The 26547-nt window shown below is 39.1% G+C and overlaps 1 protein-coding gene across 2 annotated transcripts in view; it reads left to right on the top strand.

Moving 5' to 3' along the window:
- The window catches only part of MYPN (myopalladin), an 87690-nt gene extending 61378 nt beyond the window's left edge, over window positions 1–26312 (top strand). Inside the window, exons 11-20 of one of the 2 annotated variants that reach the window (XM_079135742.1) lie at window positions 1503–2093; window positions 2416–2554; window positions 11684–11905; window positions 13058–13207; window positions 14311–14393; window positions 15584–15710; window positions 16915–17122; window positions 18748–18913; window positions 21765–21898; window positions 24249–26312. In XM_079135742.1, the coding sequence (XP_078991868.1) occupies window positions 1503–2093; window positions 2416–2554; window positions 11684–11905; window positions 13058–13207; window positions 14311–14393; window positions 15584–15710; window positions 16915–17122; window positions 18748–18913; window positions 21765–21898; window positions 24249–24418 (1990 nt within the window). In that variant the 3' untranslated portion in view covers window positions 24419–26312. Of the gene's footprint in view, window positions 1–1502; window positions 2094–2415; window positions 2555–11683; window positions 11906–13057; window positions 13208–14310; window positions 14394–15583; window positions 15711–16914; window positions 17123–18747; window positions 18914–20707; window positions 21715–21764; window positions 21899–24248 lie in introns of those variants that run through there. The other variant, XM_079135743.1, reaches the window with a different exon arrangement.
- Window positions 26313–26547: the final 235 nt, after the last annotated feature.

The following is a 26547-nucleotide window of genomic DNA, read 5'->3' as shown; positions in this document are numbered from 1 at the left end:
CTTTTGAATAATGGAATCAATTCCTTGGCCTTATGTAATGAATAAGCTAATCAAAACAGCTGTTTAAAAATCTCTCTGAAACAAGATGACGTTCTTTCAATGAAAAAAAAAAAAAAGTTCCAAGACATTATTCTCAAATGAACTCTTTCAGAATCTCAAGCAAAATAATGTGACCCTGAATCCTATGTATCCTTTTGTTTAAGGTTTGTAAACCTCTGTAACTCAATATAGTCCACTGAACAGTTGAGGCTAACAGGTCATTTGAGATCTTCCTTGTAGGAGAAAACACTGGATCTTCGCTTTCATTCAATGGGAAATAAAGGAAAATAAGACCAACTCAACACCAAATAACTTCCTGGCCCCTCTTCATCATCCTTTCCCCCCCTAAGATTATTAATCATGCATTACCTTTGCAATTTTCATAGCCACAAGACAATATTTCTGCAATATCATCAGATTAAAATTTACTCAGACCACAAATATGTCCTGAAAAACCCCATAACACTTTATTCCATAGCAATCACAACATAACCTGCCAAATATGAGATCCATTAAAAATTAAAAGTTTTTTGATATTTTTATATCATTGGGAAAGTCGATACCAGCAGAAATGATGATTACTGTATGTATTTTTTTGAGGAAAATACAACAAAGGTATTTCTGCTTCTTTTAATGGCTTAATTTTTCAATTATGAAGAAGTGAAAAGATTTAATTAAAACTTAATTATATTTACTCCCTCAACTTAAGCGCTCACTTCTAATATGAGGGGGAAGGGAAAGAAGGAGAGAAAGTTACTGTGCCAAGTAACCAATGCTCCTGAATCCTTAAGTTTTATTCAAGACGAAGAGTTTTTTCATGGACGAACAAAGGATTGCTCAGTTTGTAGCCCTCCACAGCAGTAATGAAAGTAGAACTGGATCTTTATTTTGTGATGTTAACCTTTCCACCTATGACACATTGGAAACGTTTATGAAAAGAAGGAAAAAGGTATTAAACTCCAAAAAATTAAGAAAAAATTAAGAGGTGATAGATGGTAGAGTGTGTGCTTGGGGTGCACAAGCCTTGGGTTCCTTCCCCAGCACTCTGAAGGGGGTGGGGGGAGGAAAGCAAAGTAATTAAAACAGCATACTGTGTCAGAGAAATCAGCCCTTGCAGGAACTCACACCTGTACAAAGCTCGGCACCTTCTGTTCCCAGGCTGGGATAGTGAGGAACACTGTCTCTCTCTCTCTCTCTCTCTGTTTCCCCACCCCACTAATTTATGGACATTCTATGTTGTGCAACTCCAGGGTTATAATGCACAAAGAATACAATGCACCGTGAAGCCCTTAGGAAGAATGAAAGACAAACTCACCAGTGATTGATTAGCTGATTCCTTGCCTCTCTGATTGTGTGTTCGTAATCAGCATCAGGTTATAAACAGTCCATAGACATTTTCTGAAGGACGAGGCTGATGGTAACCCCTCTTTCCTCTCTCTCCACTCTCGTTTTGTGATTTGCAGTGATTCCACTCAGTTACAACAACTTCATAACCAAGTCTTACTAGAACAACAACACTTGCAAAACCCATCTCCTTCATCGCCCAAAGAGTTTCCTTTCAACATGAGTGTTTTGAACTCTGCGGCTCCCCCGGCAGTGACCACCTCCAGCAAGCAGGTGAAGGCTCCTGCATCACAGACATTCAGCTTGGCCCGGCCGAAGCATTTCTTCCCCTCCTCAAGTACCACCGCAGCAACTGTGTCCCCATCCAGTTCTCCAGTGTTCACCTTGAGCAGCACTCCCCAAACTATTCAGAGGACAGTGAGCAAAGAAAGCCTCTTAATTTCTCACCCCTCTGTGCAAACCAAATCTCCAGGTGCCGTTTCCATCCCCAAAGAGCCACCCCCTCCAGGCCCAGTAGAGCCAGCACCAGCACCACTTGCCTTTTCCATCCCCAGTGGAAACCAGTTTCAGCCCCACTGTGTGTCCCCAACTCCTGTCTCTCCCACCAACCGGATTCAGAACCCAGTGGCTTTTCTGAGCTCTGTTCTGCCATCTCTCCCTGTCATCCCACCCACCAATGCCATGGGACTACCTAAAAGTGCACCATCCACGTAAGTGTCATTGAAGTTTTTTGATGTAAGAGTTGCCAGAAAAGAGGGGACCTGTACATAGACTAGATTGATCGGGGACAGGAATCGTGTTTGGTGGATTCCTAGATAAATCCTCTCTGTTAGACACAAATGGGTTTCAAGCACCTTGAACACAGGGCATGATTGCTTTGAGTGATTTTTAATCTCAAAAAATTTAGAAAAGAGCTCTCTGTACAGTGCTTAGTCTCCCAAGTGTCTAGTGACTGCTGGTATATGATTTCTAGGCCTTTGTACACTTCCTAGTACTTTTCACGGATGTGTTCTGTGTGAATTTATTTTATAGGCCGTCCCAGGGATTAATGAAGAAAAATACAAAGTCTCCTCAACCAATGAGCGATGATTACATTCGTGAAACTAAGAATGCAGTGATCCTAGACTTGGGGAAAAAAATGAGTTTCAGTGATGTCAGATCAAACCAGCAGGTAAGATAGTTGGTTTCAGATAGTCTGATGGAATTTTATTGTAAGGAATGTAATTTTATTTAATTCAGTCCCTGCATACTCAAGTCATCTGACCTCTGTGAAGTTGATGCTATAGCTTAGATGACAGAACACAGGCTAAGGCTCAAGCAGGAAGCTCATGCACCGGAATCTGCAGTTCTCAATTATCCCCATAGTTAATTCATTTTACTTGTTTATATGTGTTTGTCTAGAATATACAGTAGTGTCCCCTTATCTGTAGGAGATACTGTCCAAGACCCCCTGTGGATGCTGAAACTGCAGACAGTATCCAACCACATATATTCTGGTTTTTTTTTTTTTCTGTATGTACATAACTATAATAATGTTTAATTTTAAAATTAGGCACAACAAGAGAGTAACAACAATAACTAATAATAAAATAAAATGAGCTGGGTGTGGTGGTGCACACCTGTAATCCCATCTCTCAGGAGGCTGAGACCGGAGGACTACAAGTTTGAGGCCAGCCTGAGTAATTTAGTGAGACCCTGTCTTGAAATGAAAAGGGCTGAGGACTGAGCTCAGTAATAAAGTGCCCCTGAATTCCATCCCCAGTACTGAAGGAAAAAAATGATTATAATAATATACTGTTGTAAAATGTATTTAAAACCCTTACATTTATTTCTGGAATTTTCTATTTCATATTTTTGGAACCCAGATGACTGCAGGTAACTGAAACTGTGAAAAGCAAAGTCATGCGTTAGAGGGGACTATAGTATTAAAGAAGGAGGGAGAGAATCTGTTGTCCATTCTGGCAATCCTCAACTCAGTTTAGGCAAACACCATAACATTTGAGATATTTTGATATCTGTGTCTTGACATGTTGAAAGTTTTAGGAACTCTGGGTTTTAAGCTGTCTTTCACCTGACATCCTTCAACTTAGGTACTTCCTAAGTTGAAGTTCACAAATTCCTCTGTTTTTGTATTGGGTGGAATCACTGAATTAGCCATCAGGCAACATCCTGTTTCACCCTCCTTGCTTCCCACTGAATCTTTACCCCAAAGAGGAAAGGAAAGCCGATGAGCATCATGCAAACAGAAGAAAGATAGATTATTTGCTTATTTGTGTTTCTGATAATCAAGTGGTTTGTTTTTAATGTTGGCATACCTCTCGACTCTTGGTTTATTTCCCAAGATGAGAACTGATAAAATCTATTTTGAAATTTAACAAGATTTCAGTCAAAACAAAATGCCAAAAATTGCAGAATTTGTTCCATAAGGGACAAGTTAGAAACAAAGCTCCAGATTTTCCTGATCACTTGCTGTTTTCCTTGGTGTTCCTTTTATTTCCAGCAGAGTCGTAGATATGCAAGACATGAGTTATAAAGTTGTTAAAGACAACTTCAACTGAGCAGAATCTTTTGAAAATATGCTACTTAAAACCTTTTAAATTTTGATTTTTTTTTTTTTTTGTACCAGAGATTGAACCCAGGGGCACTTAATCACTGAGCTACATCCACAATCCCTTTTATTTTTAATTTTGCATCAGGGTCTTGCTAAATTGCTTAGGGCCCAGCTAAGTTGCTGAGCTTGCTATCCTCCTGCCTTGATCTCCTGAACCACTGGGATTACAGGCAGATGCCACCACACTCAGCTTAAATTTTGATTTTTAAATTACTGAATGGAAGCAGAACGTTTAAACTTCTCTGAATACATTTCTCATATATTATTTTCACAAATGCCAAATCAGCTAATCTTCCCTTCCGTCCCCTAGGTAAGAAACTAAAACAGTTGTCAAGTGGTTAGTAGTGGAACTAGAACTAGATCCCTATTTTCCTGGAGACTTTTGCATTTTCCTTGAGATGTGATGGCCTTTTTCAGTTTTATGACGATTAGTTTCAAGTCCCATAAATGTTGCTCTGTCAAACACAGATTTGTTTTCCTATGATGCTGTCATCACATTTGTGGTTGTTAATCCTTCTAGGTGTCATTGAAATAAGAGCTGTGTGCAGCCTATGTCTTGCAAGGCAGAGAGGGATCAATTAGAACCCTGTAAAAATGATACCAGCTCACACATAAGCTGTTTGGTTTTACTTTTATAGTTTCTCTGTAGGTAAATCCAGGCTAATCCATTGCCCAACTCCCAGGAAACTAGGATTTTTCTCTTAATTACCTGAGATGTGAGTATAGGTAAACACGATCATCCCCAAGTTGAGTGCCATAGACCCAGAAGAACTCTCTCTTAAACCCCATCATGAATTAACTTCAGGGTCCACAGCAAGAACTAGAAAGTCTCTGAAAACCTCTCAGTCCTCTCTATCTGATTGTCTCTGATATATACATCAGTCTTCAGAGAATCATTATTCTGAGGATTATTATGATCACTTCATTACAGAATTGGTTTTAGACTTCATTCTGTGCCATGGACAACAAAAGCCAAGCTTCATAAATGAAATTTAGGAAACAAAGGAGCTGTCTGAGATAGAATGTTTGCACTAGATTGACAGCTGTCAATTCTGAGAAAGTTTTAAGAAATAAAATGATGACCATATTAGGGAATTGTTTGGGGCATTGCTCCCTTGGGAAATGATAGTGACAATGTCATGGAGAACTGTCTAAAATGTAGTATGGTTAGGTGAAGAAAGTTAGCTTAGAAAAGTATAAGAACGTGGATGATTGAAGGACAATTATAAAGAAACATGTGCACTGATAGCTGTTTATACTTGCAGTCTGGGGACACAGGAGTCAATCTGTTTTCTCACTCTATTAGTCTACACACATGGGTAGTGGAGAGCAAATGATTCCTTTAGAAGAATGTGCATTTGTTTTTGCTTATTTTTCTTTGAAAACTTTAGGTTGAGAAAACTGGCTTCTCTTGCCCTATTAAAATAACAAGTGGATAATAGTAACTATTCTAGCATGTTCTTGAGGTCTAGCATTACTACATTGTGCTGAGAACGAAAATAAATAAGAAGTCCTTGAATGATGAATGTTACTGACTATAAACAATCTCCTCCCCTGAACTCAAATTTACAAATTATGTTTTAGAAAAAAAAGGGGGGCTTTCTTTGATATATCTACCACTTTGTATTTCTCTTTTGTAATATTTCAACATCTGCCCACTCTCATTTTACATCACATTTCCAATTAGCAATTAACATTTGCCATTGATTCTTAGAACCTTGAGAAATGCAAAAGTGTTCATATTTACTACAATTTTGAGCTTTCTAAACTGACAACCAAATGTCTTTGTGCGATGGGAAGCCAAGAAAGAGGTGCTCTGGTTATGTTTTAGGCTGCATCATTTCTTCTTTTGGGGTAGAATTTCATCACCTGTGGATCTCGATCGGCCATCAGTAAAACCTGAATAGTTTAGGTTAGTGAGGTGAATCTGAGAGGTCAAAGAAATCCAGGATCACAAAATGAAATGGAGCCTTTTTGACCAATGATTTTAATTCACTTGTGACTCAGCGTGATGTTCTTCAAACAGCAAATACCATTGACTACTAATTTCTAAATTTTTGTCCATCCCTTCATCCAATGTTATATTTCAACTTTTCAGCTTTTCTCTCTTTGGCTTAATTTCTCTGGAAACCATCTCAATTCTTTACTCTGTTTCCCTCACCCTTGTTTTGTAATTCATGCTTCTTTAAAAAAACTGCCTGTGGTTCCCAGATACTGCCCTGGAGAATGGGGAATGGGGTGTAAGTATCTGATGCTTATTCTGACTTTTGCTCCTCTGATCTTCTTCTCTAAGCTGCTCTGTCATTTCCTGCATTTAAATCTTACCTCTTTCATCTCTTACAGTGAAGTCTTTATGGCAATTCTCTTTATGGCAATTATTCTTTATAGTCATGACATCCATTCTGTTTCTAATAGGAATTGGACTTCTGGCACACACTGTAAAGTCATTGGCATTGTAGAAGCCTGGCTACTGGGACAGTGTCCACATGTCCTCTGCCATAGGTCCACCATAACTGGAGGCACCATTTATGAGCTCCCTGGGTGCTGTATTTAGGGGTTGTCTTGGCCATTGCTACATCCCTGTTGAGCATGGCACAGAACAGGTATTCAGTGGATAGTTGAGGAATTAACCCACAACTATGAGATTTGCATTAGTTTCAGGTAAGATAATGAAACCTTTAACCAAATAAAAAAGTTTGGGTTTGTTTTATAACAATGGAAAAATCTCTCACTTGACTACAAAGATTTTGATTATGAATAGAACCTACTATGGTAGCAATGCATTTTATTTTATTTTATATTTATTTGTTTTATTTATTTTTAATATTTTTTAATTGTCAATGGACCTTTATTTTATTTATTTATATGTGGTGCTGAGAATTGAACCCGATGCCTCACATGTGCTAGGCAAGCACTCTGCCACTGAGCCACAATCACAGCCCCTTATTTTATTTATTTTTTAAATATGGAACACTTCACAAATTTGCTTGTCACCCTTGCACAAGGCCCATGCTAATCTCTATATCATTCTAATTTCAGTATATGTGCTACCAAAATGAGCACTAACAATTCATCTTAACCAGCTGATATGAAAGATGAAAACTTTTTGAAACATGCAGAAATTAAGCAAAACTCTGGTGTTAATTTGAACATTTAAATAAAGTAAATTTGTACATCTTTCCATAATGTATTCTTAAATACAAAATTTGGATTAAAAGTATTTTTACACACTTGAAGGTGGAGTCTGTGTTTTAAAAATGTCACATTTTCCATATTCATCATAGCATTTAGCACATAACAGGTGCTTGCTAAGAATTTGTCAGCAGGGTCAGGGAGTAGGCTACAAAGACTGGTTATTTCTAACAAGGCAATGACTGATAATTAGATAAATAATAAAGAAATCATACTTTATATATGTTAACCTCCAAGTTTATCTAGGAAACTTTATTGTTCCAAATTCTGCCTGTGCCTGGAATGAAAGGGAGAATATTTTCTCTAACACATAAGGTTTTCTTTAGGCTAGGGGTGTAGCTTCGTGGTAGAGCACTTGCCCAGCATGTGCAAGGCCCTGGGTTCTATCTTCAGCACCATTAAAAAGAATTTTTTTTTTCTTTTAATACACATCATACCCAGTATCCATTGGAACATTTTGAGCCAACTTTCTTAAGGTGTGAACCTATTTCATTATTTGCCCCTGAAGTTCAGACTCAGAACTCAGAGTAGAGGAAGGCAGTGGTGAGCTCAGGCAGTGAGTTATGGATGCTGATCCCTATCTTAACAATGCCTATATCTGATTGGGATGCATGGTTCTCAGCAGAAGGAAAGTGCCTCTCCACCAATTTGCCTATTTGAAGAAACTTCTGCAGTCTAATGTTTCAAGGAGTCAAATTATCATCCTTAAGAGAATTATATTTAAAGAAAAGAAATGAGGCTGCGTTTTCAAATGTCATGTTCTTCTGAAATAATTTTATTTTAGTTTTTCATTTGCTTTCATAGAGCAACTAGGATTCTGTGCAATTCATGACCCTGGAAAGGATGGGTCATTTATCATTGATTTGATTTCCATACTGGCTGGATTTACACAGAAAAAAAAAAAAAAAAAAATCTGTCCTTTGGGCACAGATATCACCTACAAGCAGCTGATACAGAAACCCTGTTGTTACTCAAAAAGTGAACGAGGCAAGGGAAAATGAAGACTACAACATAAACCCAATATTGGAAGTTTAAAATGCACATCCAACTGACAGTGGATCAGTAGCGTAACTTTTGTGCTGGACAGTACAGAAAGTTTCTTTAAATTTAACTTAAGTGGGGTTGGGGAGATAGCTCAATTGGTAGAGTGCTTGCCTTGCAAGCACAAGGCCCTGGGTTCAATCCCCAGCACCACAAAAAAAAAAAAATAAATAAATAAAATAAAAAAATAAAAAAAAAAATTAACTTAAGTGTATTGCTTGTTTTTGCAAATTTCCTTATGAAATTTGACTCACAGTGTTCATAACTAAAAATGACAACTTGAATCCAGGTGCAGTAGTGATAGTTAATTCTTGAGATAGAGCAAAGTTCCTGAAAAAAAAAAAAAAAAAACTTATTCCTGCTTCTGTGAAGGTGTGCCTCTGTGCAAACATCTCAGAATTAAAGGTACATGTTTTAGTGACAGGCCACATGCCTCTTCCATACACCCATATAGTTTTTTTGTTTATAAGGCTCAACCTTCCAAATGCTTAATAAATATTTCATAGAAACTCTTTGACCTTTGTATTCTTATTTTATTGCTCATCTGTAATTTTTTACATTACATTATATAATTGGCACAAGTATGCCTCAAAAAGCTATTTTATTTTTGTCTGCCATGATCCCTTTAAATCTATTCAAAGGTGCTAATTCTTCTGCTCCTGACAATCTCAAATGCAGGCAGTTTCAAAACCTTTGAACCACTTTCAGTTCCTACAAGGTTCTGTGCTTACTTTGTTGCAAAATTCAGTCTTGATCTAGTAGTATATAACTTTGGTCCTTGTAGTAACGGATAGTCGTGATCCTTATTGAAAAATAAGTCCCTATGTGGGCTGGGGATGTAACTCCAGGGGTAGTGTGCTTGCATAGCATATATGAGGCCCTGGGTTCAATCTCCACTACTAGGAAAAAAAAAAAAAAAAAAAAGACCCAACAGAAAAACATTCCATCCCCACTCCACATCCCTGAGATTGCTGCACGTGGTGAACTCAAAGCTAGGAAAGTATGGGTAACCACTCTCTTTCTTGCTCCCACTTCACCTACTTCTATTACTGATTCCTTCCTTTCTCAAACCTAGAGGGATACAAGCTGACCCCACACTGGTTTGTCTTGTATGTGACCCACATGTGTATGATGGAAATCATTGCCCATCTTCTGCCCTAACACACTCTAGGTGTGCAGAACACTCCATGCATCCTTCAAAAAACCCACAAAAAAGCCAGCTCACTCCTGGCTCTTCACATTTCTTAGGTGGGAGTTGTGTACCAACCCACCATGTCCTTCTAACTGGGAGGCACAGCGAGCTCTCCAAGTGGGTCTATTTTATCGGCTGCAGCCCTGCTAGACTTAAGGGGACACCCTCAGGGTGGCAGCAGGTGGAAGTAGGAGACTCATAGAAATTAATAGCTCTCTCCAAAGTCCTCTTACTGGTGAACAATCTTACCTTAATGTGATCGAATGATGTGATTAAATACTAGATTGGGAGGTGAAAACAACAAAATATTCAATGAGTTATTTGAAATAAACTATTCATAACTAAGAAACAGGATATAATTGTAACCAGATCACAATGGGAAATGGTGGTTAACTATAACCATAAGTTTAATAAAATTTTACCCTTAACTCATCACATTGTTCCAGATTCCTCAAAGATGTGGTGATGTCAAAGCAAGAGATGGTCTCTCTGTCATTCATGTATTCACTCATTCTTCATATATATATTGAGCACCTGCTATGGGCAGGCACTATTCTAAGTACTGTTGACAGAGTGGGAAGCACGTCATTCAAGATCCCTGCTCTTGTGGAGCAAACATTCTGACACTTACATAGTCATTCAATCAATAAACAAATAAGAAAAATACTAGCTAGTATAGCGGTGCTATGTAGAGAATTAGAATGGAGACTTAATTTAGAAGAAGTGACTGAGGAGACTTCATTTCAACTTGACAGGATTTAACAGGGAAAGGGAGTGAAAGGGATCCAGGATAAGTCTTAGAATTAGGGTTCAGCTTAGTGTACTCAAAGAGTGTCCTTAGGACCTACACCAGTCTTCAAACTGTCAACTTGAGATAACTCAAAGTTATGGAAAGTAACCATTAAGGAATTTTTATAGCAATTTAAAAGGGAAATACTATGTTCATGAATATAATAATTTTTTTCTTTGCTAATTTCATTTTGCTAGTAATTCATTTTATTTTATGAAAGTACAAATTAGAAAATTTTTAAAACCTGTTTTTACCATGGACAGTATAAGAAGCATTAGTTTAACCATTTAACCAAGTAAATGAATCACAGTGGCACCATTTTCTGAGATGAAGAGCAGGCTAGGAGCACCTCTGGGGGACAGAAATCTGGTATGTGTTGTTTGGATCATGCTGAATTTGAGATACCCAATGAGCACCATAATGTAGAATGGATCATTGGGTATGTGCCTCTAAAGTCCTAGAGAGAGATCAGACTTGGAAATAGGGCTTTGGTAGTCCTCAGCATACAGAAGCTGTCTGACGCTATGAGATTGAATGAGATCAACAGGAGCAGAGGAGTAGGTGCCAGCAGAGGAAAGTGATCAGATGCTACTACAGAAAAAGAAGGAAAACCAGTATGGTCTGTCATAGGAACCAACAAAATAAAATGTTTCAAAATGGAAAAGTAGTCATCTCTGACTTATGCTGCTGAGAGGTCAAGTAAGGTAAGAACAGATAAGTGATGATTCCATTTGGCTAATTTGCAGACCCTAACAGCAGCAATTTCAGTGGAACAGTAAGAACACAAGCTTAATTGGAGAAGCCTAGCAAGAAAATAGGTGACAAGGAAGTAATCTGGTAATAGAAGTGGGGGTACTTCATTGTAATTGTTGTTGTGTTTTGTTTTGGTTGTTTTTTTGTGGCACTAGTAATCAAAACCAGGGCCTTATGCATGCTAGGCAAACACTGTCACTGAACTATACTCCTATGCCCCCAACCCTAGAGTTACTTCAAATAGTTTTGTTGTAACGGAAACCGAGAGATGCAGTGAAGGCCAATGTGGAACTAAGGGAGATTTAAATTTATTCAAGACAGAAATGTCTAGAAGAGTCAGGAGGTTGGTGATGCAGGCATGTATCAGAATTCAGGGAAGAACATCTTTGCCAAAAGAACACTAAAGGCCGTTCTGCCTATTTAAATGAACACTAATTATAGTTATAGAAATTATATTCCATTTTCATTCCATTCTTACAGAATTCTGCTGGGGTTCCATACTTAAGGTAAGGAATTAGAATTCACTAAGGCAGTTTGGGATTTTGGTAGAAATACTGAAATTTCCTTTAATGCTCCATGGTGAGGAGATGGAAATGGAACATGTCTGCTTTATTGAGTTTAAATAATAGTATAAATCTGACATCTGAATTTTTAAAAGTTGTATCCTCAATTCTTCCTCACCATAGGAACAGAACTTTAAACATATTTGTCATTTTGACAGGAGTACAAAATCTCAAGCTTTGAACAGAGGTTGATGAATGAAATAGAGTTTCGCTTAGAACGAACGCCTGTTGATGAATCAGACGATGAAATTCAACATGATGAGATCCCCACCGGCAAGTGTATTGCTCCCATCTTTGACAAAAGACTCAAGCACTTCCGGGTTACAGAAGGCTCTCCAGTCACATTCACCTGCAAAATTGTTGGCATACCTGTTCCAAAGGTAGGGGGAGATGACCAGCCAGTGTGTCAACCAAAAGCACAGAATTATAGACAGAGCCTTCAAAACAGTCTTAGCAGACTCTTGTGTAGCATCTACAGAGGGAATGAAAACCAATACCAGAAATTAGCAAAACCCTGTTATTTGACCAAAACAAGAACATCATTAAATAAACCAAAAAGAAATCAGACTTGATAGACTTGTAATGAAATTTTTTTAAAAACTTTTTAGTCTTGATACTGTATTTTGGACTATTGATTCTCTTAGCCATCAAACTCATCAATCTGACATTTTTCGTTCTATTTAATATCTATTGAATACACACAGGGTGCCTGTTGTACAAAGTGAGCTATATTTGTATTATGACTACTAGGTTGGTAAATGCCGAAAATGTCATATCGTTATCACTGACTGCTGAAAAATCTTATGAGTCACCAGATTTTTTGGCAAGTCAGCTGAGAGAAGGATTTGCACCTGGTGTGGCTGTGGCAGGAGATCTCTTCACTCTACTTTCACAAGCATTAGCATGGTGTTATTATGTATGGTTAGGTAACCAGGAAAAGTAGAAAGGGCAGCTGTAACCAGGACTTTATCCCCACTGCCTTTGAGAGATATCTTTGACATATGCAGAACTTGCCAGGAAAAAAATTTTTTTTTAAATTTTGGCTAGATGAGAAATTTAGCTAATTAATCCTAGCCTTATTCAATTTGGCATAATAAACCATACTCTCCTTTTAAGCAAGATGAGCTATTACTGGTACTGAGCACTGCAACTGCAGGAGACTTAAATATGTACATAAGTAATGAGAAAAGAGCCAGGTTCCTGGTTTTCATTATTTTGCCTCTGAAGACACTCCTGGTTCTCAGGGTATCTTTTAAAATAATAATGAGGTACAACAAAATAGTCAAAAGCTTTATCTTAATCCTAAATTATATTGAATTTTGGACTTAATTATTGTATAAACGGAGGGGTATTATCATACCATCATTTTAAATATGTTTTATAATCTTTTTTCAAGTGCTTTGAAAAGGATGAATGACATCTTATAGAAATGATGAAATGACATCTTATAGAAAGTTGATGCTTGCCTCACCCTACCCCCTAAGTTCTTTATCTTCTAAAGATATATGGAACTATATTATCTTTCACTTCAGGTGTACTGGTTCAAAGATGGGAAGCAGATTTCTAAGAGAAATGAACACTGCAAAATGAGGCGAGAAGGAGATGGGACATGTTCTCTGCACATTGAATCCACCAGCAGTGATGACGATGGCAACTACACCATCATGGCAGCCAACCCCCAGGTGGAGACGCAGGGTTACGCACTGTGCTGCACTCTGAGGAAGGAGCAGTTGATGTCATTGTGAATGAGACCTTGAGAAGTGCGAGTTACTCAGGATTGCTGAGGAAAATGAATGAGAAGCATTGTGATTGTGTGTAACTAGAGCACAGTATCACAACCTAAAGACTAGTTAGCTACAGACGGGTCACTCAACCTTTCAGGCTTTGTCAAAAGACATGGGTACAAGTTCTTCACTACATTTCCCTCCCAAAGCTATTGGGTCGAATTTTGTGTTTATCAGCTCCTCGGGTCTCTTGAGGAGTCAATAAGTCATTCTACCAATTATTCTATCAAAAACAATATGTCATTTTTTTTGTTTAGAGAATAGGTAAATTACTTCAAAAAGGTGTGACGTGTCTCTCAAATTCATATCCTCACGCTCTTTTTCTGTTGAGATCAAATCTTAAAATTCCCCTAAAAGACAGGCCAGAATAAAATACCTTTAATTACTATTCAAATACAAAGTACAGAACTATAATTTCTATTCTCATCCACTCTTCCTATGGAAATGTCAGTTTTGATGAATCTCTATTGAGAAAAGTATAAAAATATTTGGCCATGCTCTCTGCATTGTGGCTACAAGTCTTATTAGGTTTACAAAATTTCAAAGAAAAACTTTTTTTATTTGTGCTCAGTTTGTTTCTTAGGTTAAAATAAAAATCATCACAATAGTCTTAAAAATCTCTCTCCCTGGAATATGAAGAGTGATTTAAGAAGTCATATTCTATTGTTTTCATTCCACTCCCACGAAGAAAGACTTATAATAGCAAAAAGTTTCATAATGTTCTAATACAGAAAAAAAATCATATAAATTGAAAAAAAATGTAGATTTTTTTTGAGGGGGTCCTGAGGATTGAACCCAAGTCCTTGCACATGAGCCCTCTACCACAAAGCTACCCCCCATCCCTTTTTACTTTTGAGACAGGGTCTCACTGAGTTGCCCAGGCTGATCTGACTTGTGATCCTCCTACCTTAACCACTGGGGTAGCTGGGATTATAGGTCCACACTACCATGCCCTGTTGGAGTACTTCTTAATTTAATCTTGTTCTTTTTCTATTTCTCAGGGGAGAATCAGCTGTTCTGGCCACTTGATGGTACAGAGTTTGCCCATTCGCAGTCGACTAACTCCTGCTGGTCAGTCTCACAGGTAAACATAGGAAGAATCCACCTTCTATAGACTCCTCCCACGTGCCTACCCTCCACAAAGAGCACCATAGTTGTTAATTAAAGGAAGCCCTCTGCCTGCAACACCAGCACCACTTTCGAGCTGGTCAGAAATGCAGAATTTCAAGCCCACCTCCGATTACTGCATCAGAATCTGCATTTTAACAACATCCCCATGTGATTCACAAGCACATTAACATTTGAGAAATTCTGATCTTTGACACAATTTTAATGGTTCAAAATTTGTAACCATCAGAAGCATGTGTGCACATAATATATAAACCAGACCCTTTCAATTGAGTTACTATCTTCTCATTAATAAAACAGGAAACTTTAGTGATTATATGTATATGGATCAAATATTTTTGTTGACTCCACTATAATAATTAGCTTTCTTTCCTCTCTGATTTTACTAACCACTAAGAAGAAAGAGCCTGGCTTGAATCTTACGGTGCCACAAAGTCATAGCAAAGCATTCCATATTTGCTGACACGTATGAATTAAATGTAACTTACCAAAGGAATAAAAATAGTGACCCATGTTTCAGATACAGTATTTCACCAGCCTTGCAACTATACCTTCTTCTTTTTTTAAGAACAGCTGTTACTGTTGGTCAGTCTTACCCAGTTTAAGTCCATGGACATCTTTTATGGTCTGCCATAATTTATAACCAGGTTAAACTTTATTACTCAAAGCCATAGAGATTGAAGCTGCCTTGTTCTGGATAATAAACAGGACTTCTCTTTTGGTTGTCTTTTGAGGTTCAGATTGAATGCTGATTTATTTGTTTATTTTGATGACTTTTGAACAACTGGTCAAGCCCACAGCAAGGAAGCTGGGCCACTTAACCCAGAATGACTTCAGAGAGAAAGAAGCTAAAGCCTGTTTATTTGATTACAGATCTCCCAAGATAATCCTACAGTTTATGACATGCTTACCACTTTGCTTTCTTTTTCTTTTTAATCAACTCCACGCCATTATTTTATTATTATTATTATTATTATTATTATTATTAATTTTCTGCCCCAGAAGGCCCTTCCCCCTCCAAAAGGAGGAAAAAAAAAAAAAAAAAACTGCTGCTCTCTATATAGTCCTATAACCATGCCTTAATGCCTGTTTCTATGAGTTTGTAAAACGACTTCTATGTTTGAAACCTGAACATACTTGTTATAGGGGAAGGTCCCGAGTGCAAGAAAGAGACAAAGAGCCTCTACAGGAACGCTTTTTCCGACCACATTTTCTGCAGGCTCCTGGGGATATGGTAGCTCATGAGGGGCGCCTCTGTCGGCTGGACTGTAAGGTAGATTCTTAGCACTTGTCCTTAGTTCCAGATCTGTTCAAATTTTGCATTTGATTGTTTGCTTGCATTTACTTTTGTTTGTATTTGTTTTGTTGGGGCTGTGGGTTTCAAAGAAGGAGGTCCTGGGAAGGAAGAGATCATTTTCCCCATAGACTTTTTTGAAAAATTAATACCAGACAAAATTATTCCATGAAATTTTAAAGTCATTATATTTTAATTAAAATTACATTGGTATTGTATCAAGTTAATTGCATTTTTAGGATACAACCAAGGAGGTGATATAATCTGAAAATTTCCACAAGGTGCCTGGAAAAGCCTTTATTCCTATGTGATTTTTTTTAATCCTTTAAGTGATGATTGTAAGGTGTAGTCTTTGAAAAAAATTATAGTCATGAAAAGATGGCTCAGAGGCAGTTTATGAGAGCAGAACATGGTTTCTCATACTGATTAACCTACACCACATTTAGTGAATCTGCATTCTAATTTCTTAACTAAAAACTAGGTGTCAGTTGGGCAGAGTAGATACCTCTTAATATGACAAGAAACTTAAGTCACCCTCTGCCCCAAACATAATGCTGAATCCTGTGAAAATTTTGAATGCAAATTTGGGAAGCCTTGAGGTTAACCATTGGTTCAGAGTTCGCTCCTATGGGTGCTTCTTAGTCTTCCGTTGCTGCCTAAATGATATTCAGATTGACTGTTATTTCCCCCTCACTAAACTCTAAAAACTACCAAGGCCTATGTCCCATCCCCGGAGATTCTAGTTTAGTGTTGTAAGTGGGCATTTTTAAATCCTCCTCATGTGCTTATAATTTGCAGCAAAATTTGAGAACCCAGGTTTACTATCTGACCTTTCTCATATCTAACTCTTGCTTATTATATATATAAGCAATTTATCATCTCTGATATTAATGCTTCAGGTGTGTCTTATTTATAGCTTAATTCTTAATTTTTCTAAAGTAGAATATAATCAAATAGATTAATCATGACCTAAACTGGGGTCAGAATACCATACCATTTAAATTCATTGCAGCTATTCATTCAGACCCATCCCTCCTCTCCCTGTGCTGCTTCAGAAAGGTTCTCACCACTCCGTGTTTTCTCTCACTGTATACTTGCCAAACAAGGATGAAGAATTCAGCCACCAAATAAATCTGCCTGTCATCAGTCTGTCATTTGCCTCAGCTGTCCTGTTGTTTATTAGGTGAGTGGCTTACCGCCCCCAGAGCTGACGTGGCTGCTCAATGGCCAACCTGTGCTACCAGATGCCTCCCACAAGATGCTGGTCAGGGAGACGGGAATCCACTCTCTGCTCATTGACCCACTCACCCAACGTGATGCGGGGACCTATACGTGTGTGGCTACCAACAAAACTGGGCAGAATTCCTTTAGTCTGGAGCTCACTGTAGTAGGTAAGGTTTGCTGCTGGGACCCCCAGACAAAACTCCCTTCAAAATTATTGTGCAAATATGCAGAACCTCTGGCAGAATTCCTTAGTCCTTTGCTTCCCCAATCTCAGTTTCCCTTCACTGTAGTAATTACCATATTTCTACATTGATTTCAAAAACACGTGTTAATGTTAAAATGGAATGTGCTACCTTGTACATCTTACACATGCAATAAAGGGAGCCATTGTAATTGTTCACTGAGCAATCAGCAAATTGACTGACACTACATTCCAGTCATTTGTCCTGCAGTCAATCTGTCATTCCTGGAACATACCAGGCTTTTAAAGTTACAGGCCTTTGCATAAGCAGTCCCTCTACTTAGAATACCCTTTTTGTCCCTCATCTTCTTATTCATTCTCTAAAGCCTAATTCAACTGTCACCACCCAGGCACAGTAGATCCACCAAGCACAACTACTCCTTCCCAGTCCTCCTCTGTGTTTTCTATGCCAGTAATCTCAGCTACTGGAGAGCTGAGTTGAAAGGATCGCAAATTCAAGGCCAGCCTGGGCAGCTTAATGAGACCCTGTCTCAAAAAACAAAAAATTAAGAAATGAAAAGGAGGGACTTACAAAGTGCACTTGGTCTTCTGTGTAATTGTTCATTTCTTTGCCTGAGCTTCTGAGGTTATAGACTCTGGCTTGTAGTGTGTATCTCTAGTGTCAGCCTTAATGCCCAGAACATGGAAGGTGCTTAGCAAATTTGAGTTGATAACTAAACAAACCTTTATCTTATAAGCTAATGTGAACAAAATGCTGTCATGCCTATAGAAGAGGAAAGCAAGACATCACCTGCAAAGGGCCAACCCTGCAGGGCAGCAGTCCAGAATTAAATTTCAGAATGTAGGAACCCCAGGGCTGGGCTTTCTCCTGCTGTGTTGCAGTCTGATGAGTTCAGGGTATCTTCGACACCTCAATCCTCTCTATAGAAAAATGCCTATTTCCCCTGTGTATATTTTTCCATTCCTTACAATGAATTTTCTGTTGCCAATGGAATAGGAAAGATTCATTTTGTAAGGATACATTGATTTCGGACCTTTAGCTTTTCCCCACCATTTTGCTCAAACATTGACTTTGGAACCCTGACACAGGAGGTTCTGGCCAAAAGAAAAACCTCCTTAGAAAGTGTAATTTGGTGTTTAAAAAAAAATAATATGATTCTGTAGGTCTGAGATTTTTTTCAAAATAAAATTTGGGGAAAGCTAATATATCTCCTATAAAATAAACTCCTCCCAAAAAAAGAAAAAAAAAAGGATCAATTTTAGTATATAAAGTATATTGTTTCTCAAAAGTTATTGCTTAATTAAAGAAAATCCTTTAATTCAACCATTCCCAGCATTTGCATCCCATGTGTGTGACCCAGGTCTTCAATTCAATGCACAGGGGATGTGCAGAGATGACTGACCCATTTCTTTTTTTAAACTTTTCTGGAACTTTATTAAGACAGTGATCCTCACTAAAGGGTATAAGAAGTGTTCTAATGAGGAGGTGTGGTAGGTGCCTGCCTACCTAAATTCCAGAATGTAGAGCATTGGAGGCATGAACTTTGAAGCACTTACTATTCAAACAAGAAAGTCTCTTCTCTCATTCAGCAAAAGAGGTGAAGAAAGCACCTGTGATCCTGGAGAAACTGCAAAATAGTGGCGTTCCTGAGGGCCACCCTGTGAGACTGGAGTGCCGTGTGATAGGCATGCCCCCACCTGTGTTCTACTGGAAAAAAGACAACGAGACCATCCCTTCCACCAGAGAGAGGATCAGGTACGGCAGCCACCACCTCCCCAGGGACCTGTGCGTTGGAGCACATGTTGGGCCACCTAATAGGACTGTATGTAGCCTTTTGGGTCTTGCTTCTTTCACTTAGCAAAATGCTCTCGAGTTTCATTCATTTTATTGTGTATATCAAGAATTTATCCCTTTTTGTTGTTGAGAGGTACTTTGTATGGTTGTCTCAGGTTTAAAATTTTAGTTTTTTTGAGGGGGAGTGGTACTAGGGATTGAACTCAGGGGCATGAGCCACATCCCCAGCCCTATTTTGTATTGTATTTGGAAACAGGGTCTCATTGAGTTGCTTAGCACCTCACTTTTGCTCAGGCTGGCTTTGAACTCACCATCCTCCTGCCTCAGTCTCCTGAACCCCTGGGATTACAGGCGTGCGCCACTGCACCCGCTTAAAACTTCAATTTTTAAGTTTAAAAGTATACAATAAATTTATGAAGGTCCTACACATTAGTAAGTATTTGTGGCTTCTGCATCCCTGCCTTCTCACCTATGTGTCTCCACTCATGGCATTTCTTCTTTGAGTGCTCTTCCCTCCAACTACAATTTACCTCCCTAGTACCTGTGACCTCCCAGGCTCAATTCAAAATCTTGGCCCCTAGGAGGAGCAGTGCCCCTCCTCCTCCTCTCCCCAGTCCAGGACTGGGTCTGAATTCTGTAGTTCAGGACTGAGCCCGTCTTCTGCCACACACTGTTGCACACAGCCATCATTGTTAATGTTGTTGGTTTCATTTTGTGTCGCCTTGCTAGACGGCAAGCATCTGAGCACAGGGACCACATCTCCTTTATCTTTGTATGTCCTGACTCCTCATGACACCCAGCACCATGCCTTTTACTGGTAGCAATTTATAGAGAACAAATGAACAAGTGCATGAAACTTCCTCTGTGGTCACCTCAACTCACTGAACTGAAGCAACAGCATCCTGGTGTGTCTCTGACACCAGACACAAGCCCTGTTCAGTTCTCCTCCTCACCACTGTCAGAGTGATCTTTTAAGAATGCAAACTGATTACACCACCTGCAGCTTAAGATAAATCAATGGTTCCCCATCACCTGAAAGGAAAAATCCCAACCCTTTACCATGTACATGTGACTCTCTCTCCTGCCTTCTCCCTAGGCCTCCCACCTGCTGGTCACCATGTACACTCCTCTCCTGGCTATAATGAACATGCCACCTCTCTCCCACACCATAGTGTCTTTGCTCAAACTGTTCCACTACTTGGAACAGCCTTATCCCCAACCTCAACCTTTTCTTTTCTTTTTTTTTTTTTTCTTTTTGGTACGGGGGATTGAACCCAGGGCACTCAACCACTGAGCCACATTCCCAGCCCTTTTTTGTATTTTGTTTAGAGATGGGGGGTCTCACTAAGTTGCTGAGGCTCGCTTTGAACTTGAGATTCTCCTGCTTCAGCCTCCTGAGCTGCTGGAATAACCTCAACCTTTTAGAATAACTCCAGCACATCTTCTGGGAAGCTTTCTCACAAATGAATCGGTTATGTTTTATATTAGTACTTATGAAGTGGATTTTAAAAGTAATCTCTTCTTACTCATCTCTGGTCTTGGTGCAGTGTTCTTTTTCTGTAGCTTAATCTTACATATGCTTGTGCTTCTGAACATCTTCACGCCTCCTCCTTACTGCCAGGGACTTCCCCAAATAACCTTCCCTCTATGTTCCCAAAACACCTTTCCTACGTCATTACTCTGTCATGTGTTGCATTCTATTTATCGCCACTTTTACTTATTTATCTCTTATTTTTTCTTTCCTACTAAACTTAGGGACTCTTCTATAGAAAGAACTTTTGTCATTTTCATCTTTACACCCTCAGCACTCAAGGCAGTCGCATCCAGGATTGTGCCCAACAGAGTATTCAACAAGAGTTTAGTAAAGAAATATTTCAAAGAATAAATTCATTAATCAGAAAGTGAAGGTAGCCAATGTGTTAAAGTGGTGAGATTGTGATGGGTATTCTTTTTTTACTTTGGTTATACTTCTTATGGCTTTATTTAGTCTTATTACTTTGCAAATAATAAATAGCTTTCAACAAAAGGAACACACTTGTTTATTCTTTAAACTCAAGAAGTTATTGCTATTATCTCTGCCCAGTAAATGAACTGTGGCAGTCTCCAAAGGGACTTGGAACCCAATATGAAGGAGGCCAGAGCAACAGGGGTGAAGGGGACAAGTGGCCACATGGTTCTCCATCCATGGTCGCATATCAAAATCACCTGGGGAATTTCTCACCTTGGGTCCCAGCCTGAGGTTCTGATATACTTTCCTGAGGTATGGCCTGAGATTCCAACGTGTAACCAAGGTTGAAAACTACTGATGTACAGAAACTAGCAGGAAAAAGCAGGCTGATTTCCTCAATCATATTAAGCTAAATTCCTTACGTGTCCCCCTGGTCACATTAGGAAATGCCATCTCCCTGCTGCAGATCCATCTACCCCTGGGATCTCATTTTGGTTTGCTTTCCCACAGCTTCTTAACAAAGTTCTCACTGAAATTTCCAATCTCGTTTAGAAAAGAGATTGTTCTGGACTTTGGCTGTGAAAAGCAGCGGTCCCCTGATGGGGAGTAAACTTTGGTAGAGTTGGAGCAGTGGAAAGCACAGACACAGGTCATAGCATCTTGGATGGCTGTCAGCCTCCCCTTAGCAATACAAGGTTCATTGCTGATCTTTTGTAGCTTCTTTTAACCTTCAAATTTGCTTTATGCTTGCCTTCAGCTGAATTTCCCATTTTTCCCCCGCCTTTAGAGAGGGAGTTTCCCTAAATTTGACAGAGATGCTTCTGCACCTAATTAAAACATGGGTATGATCTTTCTTTTCTCCAGTATGCACCAGGACACAACAGGATATGTCTGCCTCCTCATTCAGCCAGCCAAGAAATCAGATGCTGGATGGTACACGTTATCAGCCAAAAATGAAGCTGGCATCGTGTCATGCACTGCTAGGTTGGATATATACGGTAAGTATAATGTCATCAATTGAACATCTGTGAGTGACGGGCAACTTTAAAATCATTTTTTCAGGATAAGTACATTTGAATAGTAACATAATTAATAACAGTGGTATCCTCAGGTCCTCTCAGGCCCATGAAATTATTATAAGTGTTGTTACCTTCATTTAAATGCTGAGGAAACTGAAACTCAAAGGGAGGGGTTAGTGACTACAGCTAAGAAGCAAACCCAGGTCTTCATGTATTCCCTTGAGCCATGTTCCTAATTCTCAAAGGATCTAAGAAATTAATCTTTATTAATGTTTTTGTATGCTGTATTCCTCTTCCTTAACTCTCTGACATTGACTGGTATTTTTTGGAGTCATAGTCTTTAATCCAAGAGTGCTTCTTTTTTCTTCTTCTTCCTTTTTTTTTTTTTTCTTTTGTTTAAATAACTGGTTAGATCAATAAGTTTCACATTCATGAGTTGTTTAACATGGTTAATAGAATAACAAGAGCAATTTTGTTATTTACAGGTGAATAACAGGTATCCCTTTTGTTTAGTATCATGCAGGAGGGGGTTTGATCTGCCATTTTCCCTATGTCTCATTTTTGGAGGAATGATATAGATCTCTAATTATTTTCCCTGACTGAAAAGAAAATTAGTTGTGAAGGAAACTGAAAAAAGTACAGGGAGAAAGAGGCCAGTGATAAGTTTCTTAGTCTAAGCTAAGTGTTATTGGGTTAGAAGGCAGTAGGTCTCCAACTTATAAAACCTGAAACAGATGACTTATCTCAACACTGCCCTCCAGTGGCTGAGTTCCCAGCTAGCCTTCTCTTTCTTGTCCTTCATGGCGCCTACAATAGGAGGTGCTGTTTCCTCTGTTGGGTCCTGGGGTGGGGAAGATGATGGAGGCCTTAGGCTAGAATCATTTCCCAGTCCCCCTTCTCCTCCTCCACCACCACCACACTTCCAAGAAATGGAACAAGTGCTGCTGGGGTGTAGTTCAGTGGTAGAGTACATGCCTAGTATGTCTAAGTCCCTGGGTTCAATCCCCAGCACCAAAAACAAAAGTTTGGGGGTCAAAGTTCCATTCTAATGCTGATAATTATTGTCTAGTTAAGATGCAGAGTTAGTGGGGTAAGGAAAAGAGATGCTCTTAAAGTGGAATTGCTTGAAGTTTTCCTTTCAGTGTTATAACTTTACAAATTTGATTTTCTCCATTCACTCAGAGGAACTTGAGTCTGAAAAACTGATTACAGATAATGAAATCAGCAGAGGACCAATTTATACATCAGAATGCTAAATAGGGGCACAACCTCCTAGGACCCAGAGCCCTAGTGTTTACCACCAAGTATACCCCCTTCTCCACATCAGGGTCCCCAGAAACCTAATCAGGAGATTGCTCACTAGTTTTTTGTGTTTTTTTGTTTTTGTTTTTGTTTTTTGTTTTTTTGATTGTTGTTTTGTTTCGTTTTTGGTGTTGGGGATTGAACTCAAGGGCTCTTTACCACTGAGCCTCATTCCCAGCCCTTTTTGTTTTTCATTTTGAGACAGGGTCTCACTAAGTTGCTGAGGCTGGTCTTGAACTTGCCATCCTCCTGCCTCAGCCTCCTGAGTTGCTGGGATTACAGACATGCACCACCGTGCCCAGCACTTGGTAATTTCTGAATCAGAAATAGTAACTGGAATTGCTCAATGGGGATAGGTATTTTATTCAGGCCATGTTGAAGCCTAAGAATGGTGCCTGCTAAAAACAAGCCTTCCTTTGAATAGTGCCTAGTGAACATACAAACTCAAATCAATTCTCTTTTGTCCCTGAACCATGCTTTGACTAAATATGTTACATTTTAGTCTTCTTGCTGTAACTCATGGAACCTGATTAGGATTCTGGGTGGGTAGGTAGGTAATGACTGCTTAGGGTGGTGGTGCTTCCCTGAGGGTCAAACCCATCTTTTGACTTCTGTGGCCACAGGTTTCTTGTCTCCATCTCATGGAGGTGCCCTCCTCTGTGAGCCTACAATCCTCTGTACACAGCCACTAGCAGATTCCATACCATGTCAGTGAGAAGGGATCATTTTGAGAAAGCACCCGAGTCACCCACTCTTCCTTCTTACAAGAATTCTAACCTCTTACTGAGTTAGAATTACAGGTTTTAGAAATTAGAGTCTTAAGAGGTCACCAGCCCAGTTTCTCTGTTCTTGGCAGGGAATGTTTTATTGCTTTCTTTTACAAATCATGTAATTCAGATCTGGATAGCTTTAAAAGCTGTACCAAGAATTCAAAGGGAGCATTGGAGTGAGGACAGAGTGCACCTCTGGGTGTACCGGCCAGGCTGTACACCTTTGATCATAACACATTATTTGCTCCATTTTCCAGCTCAGTGGCACCAGCAGATCCCAGCACCCATGTCCATCCGGCCCAGTGGCAGTCGCTATGGATCTCTCACCAGTAAAGGACTTGACATTTTCTCTGCCTTTTCCTCCATGGAAAGCACAATGGTGTATTCATGCTCTTCTCGGAGTGTAGTGGAAAGTGATGAACTTTAAAGATGTCTGGGTGCCTGCTGTGTAAGGGGGCAGACTGTGGAGAGGGAAGTAAGGGCCAGTCACAGCAGTTTCTAAGCAACTGGATTTGAGTGAGTTCCCATGCTGCTGGACCTGTGGCAAGAAGTGCTTTGAATAAGTTGGCTGGGACTCTTGCAGTCTCAGGAGAGGGGGAGCTATAAGGCTGTGCCTCATAAAGATTCCAACAAAAGAGTGAGCAATACAGATGAACCAAAGATGTCATACTGCTGCCATCTACTACTTTGGGAAAGGACGAGCATGCTCCCTGTCCCCATTATGTTAGGGATGTTTAGGCCCTACTAGGAGCAATTTAGGGGCCATATGCCTGGGCTGAGAGAGTTAGACAGTAGTGACCTTAGGATATAACTAATTCATCCGGCAATCAAAAAGGTGGGGACATCACTGTCACCTTTCATTGGTTACATTTATAGTAGTAGTTTTGGTGAACTCATTAACTCACTTAGCATTAGGAGATCATACCATACAAATCTCACGTGTGGTGAAACTTTTGATTTGCATATCTTGAGTGTATATGAGCCATATAATAAGGTGCCAAAATGGGCTTGAGATATGAAAAAATTCACCTGAACATTCAATGTTGCACTGTGCACTTATTCTGTGGCCAAAACAGGACGCCAGCAGCCTGTCTGCACCATTTGCTTTGGAATGGTGACTGATTTTTTTTCTTTCTGACTTTGCATCTCTAGACTCTGAAACTAAAGGGTTTTGTTAATAAACCAATGGAGAAAAAAGAAAAAAAAAAACCTTCTACAGGGTCACTTTAAAAACTACAAGCTGTAGTTGCCACCTGCAAAATGTGCCGGAATTGTCTTCATCATTTGCTTGTAAAATACCACACAGTGTGTTCCTACTCCCTCTCAAACGTCTGGAAGTGTAGAAGGCAATAAGGAAGGAAGAGATGCAGACAAGATGAGAAATGATGGGAGAGTGCTGACTTTCCATTTACCACAGCAGAGAAGTGGTTGTGGAACGAGAGGTCTCTAATAGCTGTGAGCTGCTTTGAGATCATTGCTCAAGTAGCATTTTCTACATAGAAAATATTACACTAACCAGGAAAGCGGAGGGAAAGGGAAATGGACATCTTTATTCTAAACCACCTATTCAAAACTTCCCTCTTAATTTAAGGAATTTTTAGACTTAAGATCACAGTGATATCCCTAGTGCCTAGAAAAGTACCTAGTACAAAGTAGACAGGCAACCAACACTTGCTGGATGCGTGAACCTATTAGACACAGGAATCTACAGTCCAAAAACTGCCTTAGGAATTGTCATCACAGCATATTTTGTTCCAGGCTCACCAGGGAAATGAATTGGAGGTGTCTGTTATTGATTCCCCTTGCTCAAATCTCTGGTGTTCTCTATGTCACGCCCCCTCAGCGGGCATCTTACTTAAGTGAGTTAGAAATAGTCATTGCTTAGAAAAGCTTGAAACTTTCTTTGCTTCAAGGCAAGAAATTTCCAGAATAAAAATAAATTCATTCACTCAAAAAATCCTTCGTGTGTCTACTCTATATAAGATACCATGGTAGATACTGTGGAAAATACAAAAATATGAATAAGACACAGACCTGCCCTTAGAAGCTTGCAATCTAATAGAAGGGGTAATATTTAAGGCATGTGGATGTTTCATGAAGCAAAGATCTGTTATTTAGCAAACAAAAGGTTTTAGTTCTCTTCATCCTATTTTTTTCATAACTTTAAAAATCTCTATTTTTAGTCTTGATTTTTAATTTTAAAAAATGCCATAGGTTGTATCCGTGAGAAATAAAGACTTCAATCAACTATGTTCAGCAGAACTACTAGGTTTTTGTTTCCTTTTTAATGTATGCTGTAACAGTAGTAAAACTTTAATGAAATAGAATGCATCTTGTATATCCCGTAAAATGTTTCTGTGTCAGTATCTATTATGAATTCTCATAGCCAAGAAGTACTTTATGACTCGGAGATTGCTTCTGGATTGTACACCTGACATCCCCATTGCATATACTTTTGTAAGCCCTAGACCGTTCTCCCATGGAGGGATATTCTTCATCTCTCTATGTCTTAGCTTTCTGAATTATTTTTAATCAGTCCTCTTTCTAGGATAAGTA

The sequence above is a fragment of the Sciurus vulgaris genome, assembly GCF_902686455.1.
Source record: "Sciurus vulgaris genome assembly, chromosome: 4".
Lineage (NCBI taxonomy): Eukaryota > Metazoa > Chordata > Mammalia > Rodentia > Sciuridae > Sciurus > Sciurus vulgaris.
This window is presented reverse-complemented; position numbering and strand designations above follow the sequence as displayed.